The sequence below is a fragment of the Spinacia oleracea genome, chromosome 2 (assembly GCF_020520425.1).
Source record: "Spinacia oleracea cultivar Varoflay chromosome 2, BTI_SOV_V1, whole genome shotgun sequence".
In the NCBI taxonomy this organism is placed as follows: domain Eukaryota; kingdom Viridiplantae; phylum Streptophyta; class Magnoliopsida; order Caryophyllales; family Amaranthaceae; genus Spinacia; species Spinacia oleracea.
In genome coordinates, this window is record NC_079488.1 from 75,175,747 (window position 1) to 75,185,837 (window position 10,091).

A 10,091-nucleotide genomic window follows, 5' to 3' on the forward strand; every position below is an offset into this window, starting at 1 on the left:
CCAAGAAAATAAGCTTAATCATATACTACCTCTATTTCATGAAGATGTATTATTTACATACTATGTAATTTTTATTTTTTAATACTCACATTTGACCATTAATATCTACAATTTTATATTAAATAAAATTATAAAAACTTGATATGGAAAACTTATATTGAAATCAATTTAACAAAATAACATTTGATTTAATATTTGTTTTTAATATATTATCAAAGACAATAAATTTGGCCACGTGAATGGTAAACAAGGACATTCTCAAAGAACGGAGGTTTACCTAAATTAAATGCAGATAACTTTAGTATTTTTTTTTTTTTTTTGACGGGGATAACTTTAGTTAAATAAGTGAAAATCGAGTAAATAAAACAGAATCTCACAATTTTCATCTTATCCAAATTATTACCTGTCACTACCAACAAATGATAATTGTCCACTAATATTCTCAATATAAACTTGGGTATTTTTCAGTCTATTTAAACCCACACTTTTCTCCCAACTTCTTCAACACCTAACTCTCTCTTACTCCTCTGCCTTGTTCCTCTTTCTTTCTTCTCCTCCTCCTCCTCTGTTTTACTCCCCTGTTTTCAATACCTCCAAAAAGAAAAAGAAAAAGAAAAAGAAAAAGAAAAAGAAAAACAACAACAATGGCGGAAGGAAATTACAATAATAGGCATCACCACCACAACAATAATGTAAACTTTACAGAGCCAAGAGGGTTTAGTGAGAAATTAAAATCCAGTCTTAGTGAGACATTCTTCCCAGATGATCCCTTCAGAGGATTCAGTAATGATCCCCCTAAAAAGAGATTAATTAAAGGGATAAAGTATTTTGTGCCAGTTTTCGAGTGGCTTCCTAAGTATAATTTTAGCCTATTTAGGTATGATTTACTTGCTGGTATTACCATTGCTAGTCTTGCTATTCCTCAAGGTATCAGTTATGCCAACCTTGCTCGTGTTCCTCCTGTCATTGGCCTTTGTAAGCACTTTTACTCCCTCTTTCTATATAATCAAATGTTTTCTTTCTTTTTTTTTAAAAAATATTATTTAATTTTTTTTAGAATATTCTCTAAATGGATCGGGATTTTCTCCAGTTAAATGGTCCAGTAACCGGAGAGAATCATATATTAGGGTTACCATAAACATTCCTTTTAATGTGGATCAAACATTATCGTTCATTGAGTAATTGAGTGCGAGCGGTGCGGTTCTCATGTTTACGGTTATGTTTTATGTGGTAGTTTTTTCTAGTACGGAGTAGTAACTTTGCTTTTCTTTGTGGTGGTCGTAATTCGTATAGTAACTTTTTGTTGTGTAGGCAGACACAAGGATAATGATTGTAGAAGAGATACATAGTATTGTAATTTGTAAATCACAATTTACAAAGATCACATGTCTTGGCCTTTTAATAAGACTGAGCACATATTCAAATTCTCTCTCTATATGTGTATTTATAGTGTGCTAACACATTTGCATTAAAAAATTCATAAAGCTGAATTTACCACATGATAATACTAATACATTATTGTGGATTTGGAGCCAGTTTTATGGTAATATTTACGAGTTACATAGTTTTGCACCTTAAAGGCTTATAATCCACTATTACCTACACGTAATTTTATTATTATTATTTTTTGTTTTCTTTTGCTATAATTCTTATCTAGTTTTTAATCCATTCTAAACACAAATCCTATCCAAAATTTCAAAATTATCTATCTCTGATATTTAGAGATTATTCTGTATCTCAAATCACTTTTCGTACCTATCTAAACGAAAATTAAGTACGGGGTAAAAAGTACTTCGTAAGTAAATTCCTGATTTCACCACTAGTATAGAGTATAGACCATAGTACATGAAATATTTACTAGCTATAAACAAATAGGAACTTTGGAAATTACTTCAAGTTAAACCTTGAATTGTTTTTGTTTTTTTTAAGTGTGGAGAGAGCCACAATTGATGTAGACGGGATTCAATCTCAAGTCTTGGGTACCACCCTCTCAATACTTTACCAACTAAGCTAGTTAAACCTTGAATTGTGAACAAATCATTAAAATGTTGTGTAACTGCTAAAGTGATGGACAATTATTTAGAAACAAATGGAGTAATTTAAACTGTTCATCATATATTACAAAAACGATAACTTGTACTTGGTACTTGGTATGTGTTGAAGAAGATAAGGCCAGTATGTTGTCGTAGCATAAACGAATAGAGACGAGTGCAGTGTGGCAAGTATTGTATTGTGTTTAGGTGTTTAGGATGAACACAAACTATAGTACATTAGTACAATAGTACTAGCTATACTACTATATTAGTAGTGACTGAAGTCATTTCGGCATGCTATCACAGGGACATTTCTGTAAATAAATTGAATTTCAATAGTACATGTTTTAATCGTAATGGTACATGTTTTTATCGTAATGGTACTTGTTTTTATCGTAATGGTACTCCGTTTAACGAAATGGTACTTTCTTTTTAATGAATGGTACACAAAATTCCCTGTGATGTACATCACAACATGCCGAAATTCCGCTCCCGTTAGTAGTTACTACTCACTAGTCACTAGTACGTATTAATGTAATGTGTCTAGTAGTGTCTATGAGCTGCCAAAAAAATAAAATGGACACTCTGTAATCTGTATCGTCGCTTCGAGACATGGTGATGGGGCTAGACGTCAACGTCCGGGGCCTCACCGGCCACAGATTGTCATAATTTTCGATTGAGATCAATTAATTTTATTTCTTTGAAAGGACCTCGCTATTGTCTTCTATGATTAATAATAAATGGAGTTATGATGAAGTTTAAAAGTAATTGACTTATAGTACTTGACTACTTGGTAGTTGCTTATTTAAACTTTAAGGACGAGAATGTGGTTAATATTAAAGCAGTAGATTTATGCTCTTTTGGGTTCATCTTATTTCAGATAAATTTAGGGAAAATAAGGCATCATCAAGTAGAATTTATAAGTTAAATAATTTCTAATAAATTCAGATAAGTTTAGATACGGTAAATTTAGCAAAAATAAGTGAAATCAGATGAATAGAAATATAAAATACACTTTTTTTAGGGTTGTGGGTTCGAATACTTCTTTTCATTTTAGTGTTTTACGTGTCATAACTCGATAATAGTATGGATATTTTCATGGATTTACATATAAGTGGAAAAAAATGTACTTAATTGTTTGGACGTGCATCTTAAAAGTTGTTAGTGGAAAAAGATATGATTTTTGGTGTACAAAAACATTTATAATTGTTATATGATTGGAATTAATATAAAAATTGATCATGAATATATGCAGATTCAAGTTTTGTGCCACCTTTTATATATGCCGTATTTGGAAGTTCAAAGAATTTGGCCGTTGGAACGGTGGCGGCTTGCTCCTTGCTCATGGCTAATACTATTGGAGAGACGGTTTCTCCAACTGACAACCCAGCTTTGTATCTCAGCTTGGTGTTCACGGCTACTTTCATCTGTGGAATTATTGAAACTGCTCTCGGTGTCTTAAGGTAATTTACACGATTAATAATTACATGTATAACAATAATGTATAGTCGGTTTTCTTTATTAATTGGTTCAATTCTTTTGTTTACTCGGTGATTTAAAAGGATAAATTAGGCTGGTCCATTTTCTTTTTTTTTTTTTTTTTTTTTTGAGGGATGGTCTATTTTCTATTAGCTATTAGAATAAAATTAGTATCAAATGTATTTCATTCCGATTTCTTTTGATGATGGATTGCCTTTTGGTGACATAAGAATATAAGATCATAGTATACGGTATTATAGTATTATTATGTGATTATGTGCATGATTTTGTGGGTTGGTGTGTCAAATCCCTTTCTGTGATATAATATGCTTCCTATCACATCGGAAATTTCTTAATTATTTCAATACTCAAAAAGCAAAAAAAGACCACAAGTTGAGGGAATTTAGGAAATATTTCAGGTCATATCTAAATTACCTCTTTCGTTTGGCTTTTGGGGTCCATTTCAATATTCATCAACATGTCTTTTAACTTTTGAAATGGCTTATTGGATGAGTACGTCAAAGTCAAATCATTTCATGATTGAGTTTGAGTATATTTTAGGGTCAGTTTGTTTCAATTTATTTTAACTAATTTCAACAAAAATAAGTTTAGATAAGTTCAGTTTAGATAAGTTTAATAAAAATAAATTTTTTCAACAATATATCACACAAATAAGTTATTTTCAACAAAGTAAGTTCAGATAAGTTAATTGATCCAAACTGGGTTTTAAGTAGTACTCCGTAGTGTTTAGATGGTTCATAACATGATTAGAGTAGTCCTTGCTTTCAATTGATATGATGCAATAACGTTAAATCTATTTGTGTACGTAGTGTATGTCAAGAACATTTGTAAAAAGAAATTGATTAAAGGTGATGGAATTTTACGATGTGATCGATCAATTGGATCAAATCTAGACAGACTCCCGTGAATTAATTTGTCTATAACTAATAATGAATATATGAATAATGGTCACATGTGACATTCTTGAATATTTATGGCATTCTAACGAATTTCCATTTCCAAGAAAACAACTTGGAATGAAGATGATTAATTGTGTTAATTACAAGGCCATGCAAATGGTACAATAGTATGCCAATAGTTTCTTGAGTTAGATCATAGACACATGTGTATGTTGCTTCACTTAAAACGATGATAGTTAAAATGAATTTGTTTGATTGAAAAAATGCAGATTGGGAATTCTGGTGGATTTCTTATCACATTCAACGATAACTGGATTTATGGGAGGAACTGCAGTGATAATAATCTTGCAACAATTGAAGGGTTTTCTCGGGTTAACGCATTTTACTGCTAAAACTGATCTTATCTCAGTATTGAAAACCTTGTTCAGCCACAAAAATGAGGTACATATCTATCCTTATTTTATTTTATGGCTATGTTTTTTCCGATTAATTAAAGACCCTACTGTTTTTGTTTGTTCAGTCGCTTTACTATTTCCTTGATCTATAAAAAGAGATTACTCCGAATAGTTGGGGGACCTTGTTTAAAAAATAAAATATTGTAGAGTGTACAAAAAATACCAGGTATTTCGAATTACTCGTATTCCATAATACAGGGTATTAGAAGTAATTACTAAAATGATTAGGTTATCCAACTATCCAAGCCTCCAAGGGGCCAAAGACCATCACCTTTTATGATTTTGTCCAAATATTATACAAAGGGATAAGACATAGATTGACTATAAATAGTTGTATTTTTTTTATATAAATAATTTAAAAAGGTGAATTCCTAGCCTTAGAGCTCTCCCGCTTAGCCACTCAATCGTGAAAGAGATAAGTCGTAACACGTACCTTAATTAGTCAGTTTATAAACAGTTGTATTTCTCACAAGATTTGAATACCGAAGATATACTATACGTACATTTCCAAACCTTGATTCCCTTACCCTTTTCCTAATGAGCTATGCATTGAAATGACTTCTTTTTATAATAATTATTTGGTGATAAAACTTCTTATTTCCTTTGATAGTACTACGTACATGGTAAAAGCTTAGTCTTGGATCATTCAACAAATTTTGGTTTTAGTTGGATGAAATGGACCCCAACGCTTTAAGTTGCAAATTTGATTTTTTTTCTTTTTATTACTCGTATGATTGAGATTTTAGAGCAGTCGAGCAGATCAACCCCCCTAAAACTATGGTCAATTTTTCAATTATTGAATGATTTTTTTTAGTCTTTTTGGCAACAACTATTGAATAACTGTATTTTGACGTTTGAATTTTTATTTTGCAGTGGCATTGGCAGAGTGCCCTTGTTGGTATCATCTTCCTTGCTTTCCTACAATTCACTAGACACGTGGTTCGAATCCTCTCTCTTCCTTAATTTACTTTTCAGAATTAATCTATTTTAACTCCTACCAAAACAATACTCCGTAACTATGTACAAATAAAAGAACTGAAAATGATTCCTTCCGTATAACCTTAAGTTAAATCTTTAGAATGACCTAAAGTCAATTCGACCGGTTAGTCAGCGTCAGTGGAAGTACCATCCATAAAGTGTTTGGTTTGGTATGGAACATTTTTCTGGAAAATAATTATTTCTTTTCAATGAATTTTCATAGTTTATTTTGGCAAAAGATGTAATTTTTTTCTTTTCCAATTGCTCTTTCAAAGAATTATTTTTAACTGGAAAGTTTTTTCCACTAAATCAAAGGAAGCTTGAGTATTGACAAAAAAGAACAACTGTATAGAATAAAAATGGATCTATGGGTCTATGCACCCTGCATGGCTCATTGGCTCGTGAAGGATTCTGTAACTCGTGATTTCATGAATCATATCAATAATACAGTACATGCAATTAATTAATTAATTAGTTAATTATTTTAATGATTAAATTTGTTCTGTTTGACAGAAAAACAAGAGGCCAAAGCTATTTTGGATTTCAGCCATGGCTCCTCTGGTAGTTGTCATAACTGGCGGCCTTTTCGCTTACCTTGCTCATGCTGAGAAATTTGGTATCCAAATTGTGAGTTGCCTCTTTTTTGTTATTTTCTTCTCTTGATTATATTCATTGATTAAGACAAATCTTGTTTTGCAAAAATAATCTTAAAATATTAATATTTGGATGTTGCTTAGTTAGGATTTTGATTTTTGACAATAAGATTATAATGTGATTGATTTGGAAAAAAAAAATAGCATGATCACAAGTTGACACGAGATCGTCCTTAATTAACGATCCATAACATGTAGTCATGCACAAAAGCGTCACAAATGTACCTCGCAAGGTACAACAAATGTTGTTTTCTTGTCCATGTACGTGCTCAGTGCTCACAAGTCACAAGGTGCTTGTAAATAGCCAAACTTGGTTGTAAATTCATAAAATTATACTTGTAGCAATATTAGCAAGATCACAAGTTGTCATGAGGTTTTCCTTAACAGTCTACTTAGTATTACAAAAGCGTCACAAGACAATGAGACACCATGATATATATACGAGGTCATGAGGATCTTCACCGTACAAAAATATTGTTTTCTTGTCCATGTGTTCACAAGATACATCCGTACATGAGCGAAGAAATAGTCTAGCTTGGTTGTATGATAAATAAGGTACAACCAGGTGTACTTAGAATTAAAGTCAATGCCGATCTAGATGTATAAACGCAAACATAATAGATGGCGTTTTAGATTCACTACTCTACTAGTCATATAACATTAAGCTAAGTAGGAAATTATGACAAATACTAGCATGTTTATTTCAATAATTCGATACTTTGAAGTGTTTGACGTATTTTCCTTTGAATGAGTATCTTATGGAATCATAAATCATAGAGTTGTGTATATCATTTTCCTGCATCAGAAACGACTTATTTATTGAATTAATAGTGGTTGATGATGCATATTGCAGGTTGGTCATTTGAATAGAGGGATTAATCCGCCTTCCATTAACCAATTGAACTTTGATCCCAAGTACATTGCTGCACCTATAAAAGCTGGAATCCTAACAGCTGTTCTAGCTCTTGCTGTAAGGCCACAAAATTTTCACTTGATATATATTGATGTTCATGTTCCAGATAATTGAACTTAGCTAGGAATGTTTTAAATTAAATGTAACAGGAAGGAATTGCCATTGGAAGAAGTTTCGCAATAATGAAGAATGAGCAGACTGATGGCAACAAAGAGATGATCGCGTTTGGCCTTATGAACATTGTTGGTTCATTTACTTCTTGCTACTTGACTACAGGTTTGTCTAACATTGTAGCTTCTTTTGAATTTCATTTTATTTCAGTTCATTAGCATCCAATTCAGTAAATTCAGCTCAAAAAAACAGGGTCTCAATCACACTTTAATTTAGTACTAAAATGTTGATATATGCAGGACCGTTTTCAAAGACAGCAGTAAACTTCAATGCAGGATGCAAAACACAAATGTCGAACGTGGTGATGGCGATAATCATGATGTTGACACTATTGTTCTTGGCACCATTGTTTAGCTACACTCCAATGGTTGCCCTTTCTGCAATTATAATGTCCGCCATGTTCGGTCTCATTGAATATGACAAGGCATTTCACCTCTACAAAGTGGATAAGTTTGACTTCTGCATTTGTATGGTTGCTTTCTTTGGAGTCAGCTTCATCAGTATGGATGTTGGCCTCGGCCTCTCGGTAATTAAGAACAACCTCTGTATTCACTATTCAGTATTCAGTATTCAGTATTCAGTATTCGTGCAGTCTTCCTATGGTTTAATTAATTTCTCATGATCAGCATTCGTATTTCTTACAGATTGGGTTGGGAATCGTAAGGGCATTACTATACACAGCAAGGCCAGCAACTTGTAAGTTAGGGAACATTCCCAACACAAGTCTCTTCCGCGACATTGAACAATACCCTACAGCACGAGGGACTGCAGGAATCCTAATTCTTCAGCTAGGATCCCCAATTTTATACTCAAACAGCACATATGTTAGAGAAAGGTGATTATTATCATATTGTCAACCTCATTAATGTCTTCATAATTTCTTATGATCTAGATCTTCTTATGGCTAATCTCCTTACACTCGGGTTTTATGTCATGCAGAGTTCTAAGGTGGATTAGAGATGAAGAATTCAATACCGAGTATCAAGGGGATACCGTTGAACACCTTGTTTTGGAACTTGGAGGTATGTACATCAGTACATTCATGAACCATCTTATTTCAAGAAAGATAAGATACGATAAAATAAGTTCATATAAGTTCAAATAAGATAAGTTCAAGAAAAATAAGGTCAGGTCAAGTACAATTTATGCAAGTTGATATAATTAAGGTTGTAAGTGACGAATTTGGTTTTCTTACAGGAGTGACAACCATAGACATGACAGGAATAGAGGCTTTATACGAATTGAAAAGACTCCTAGGAGCTAAAGATATCAAGGTATCTTTCAACTAATATTTACTTATCGGATTCATTATTTCGCGTTTGTAATGAAGGTGATCGCGACTAATTGATGGTTGTTCATGAAAAAATGCAGATGTTGTTGGTAAATCCAAGGATTACAGTCCTAGAGAAGTTGACAGCTTCAAAGTTCATTGATGTAATTGGGAAAGAATCAGTGTTTTTGTCAATTGATGATGCAGTTGAGTCATGCAGATTTAGATTGGCTGGCCCAAGTAAATTTGATGGGCCAAGTAAATTGAATGGGCTAGAACAGGCCTGAACCCTGCTTTTTTGTGGAAAGAAAGGGATAGATTTTAAAGGAGGCCCTTTTCTGTAAAATGCAAAGTGGGCTTTTTATTTTTGTAAAGTATGTAACTATTGTTGGCCCAGTTATAGTTTTACTTGGGGCTCAATTAGTGAATTTGTTCTATCTTCTAATTTCTAAAGAAGGTCGAACAAAGGGAAGTGTGGAGAATGTGGAGATGATAAATGTAATTTAGGAGGCATATGATGGAGAATTTTATTTTTTCTAGAGTTTTGGAAATTGTAAAATTGATATATGGTTATTGAAATTTCTAGCATTTCAAGAATTGAGTTAACAAAGTACACTTCATTGTCACATCGTTTCAGCATTTCATAATTGGAAGTATGAAATAGTTTTACTTGCATCTTCTACAAAAAAAAAAAAAAATAATAATAATAAATAAAAGAAACTAAATTTTCACCACGCTATTTTTCACTCAACAGCCTTCATAATTCATTATTCATGAAAGAAAATCAGAAACCATTACCCCCAAGTTCGGACCGACAACTTTATCAAGTAATAAAAGGTCGGTATGTGAATACCGTTTTCGATTGAAATGGAGTACATAAATGAATGCACGTTAATTTCTCGATATTCCAAAAAATGAGTGTTTTATTCCGTCAACCTAACTTTGGAAATTGGAACTGTGATAAATGGTTATAAGTAGAAATGCTGGCAATGGCTAATGTTTGTACTCTGCAATTTTCAACTTTAAAAATGTGTCTGATTGACTTGGTTTTTATTTACTCCGTACATAAGAAACTGATACGTCTTTAACTTAACTAGCATTTTGACACGTGCAATGCACGGAAGCATTATATATATAAAGTGTGAAAATCTCATCCCTCGACCTACAAGAGTAACAATCAACTGTAGTAAAAACGTGATATATAATATAATTGCTTCTA

The 10,091-nt window shown here is 32.4% G+C and overlaps 1 protein-coding gene across 1 annotated transcript; it reads left to right on the top strand.

Moving 5' to 3' along the window:
* Positions 1-479: 479 nt before the first annotated feature.
* Positions 480-9,469, top strand: LOC110800728 (probable sulfate transporter 3.5). Its single transcript, XM_022006039.2, has 12 exons — positions 480-975; positions 3,289-3,496; positions 4,702-4,873; positions 5,761-5,826; positions 6,379-6,492; positions 7,372-7,488; positions 7,581-7,707; positions 7,842-8,128; positions 8,247-8,437; positions 8,542-8,624; positions 8,800-8,876; positions 8,974-9,469. The coding sequence occupies exons 1-12, from the start codon at positions 645-647 to the stop codon at positions 9,157-9,159; spliced, it is 1,959 nt and encodes a 652-aa protein (XP_021861731.1). The 5' UTR covers positions 480-644; the 3' UTR covers positions 9,160-9,469.
* The last annotated feature ends 622 nt before the right edge of the window (positions 9,470-10,091 follow it).

What these genes read in the sequence shown, in the direction of transcription:
- LOC110800728 (XM_022006039.2), top strand. Translation starts at nt 645, where the DNA reads ATGGCGGAAGGAAATTACAATAATAGGCATCACCACCACAACAATAAT. An exon ending in TCCTCCTGTCATTGGCCTTT is followed by an intron (nt 976 to 3,288) that starts GTAAGCACTTTT and finishes GAATATATGCAG; the next exon opens with ATTCAAGTTTTGTGCCACCT. An exon ending in AGCACATATGTTAGAGAAAG is followed by an intron (nt 8,438 to 8,541) that starts GTGATTATTATC and finishes TATGTCATGCAG; the next exon opens with AGTTCTAAGGTGGATTAGAG.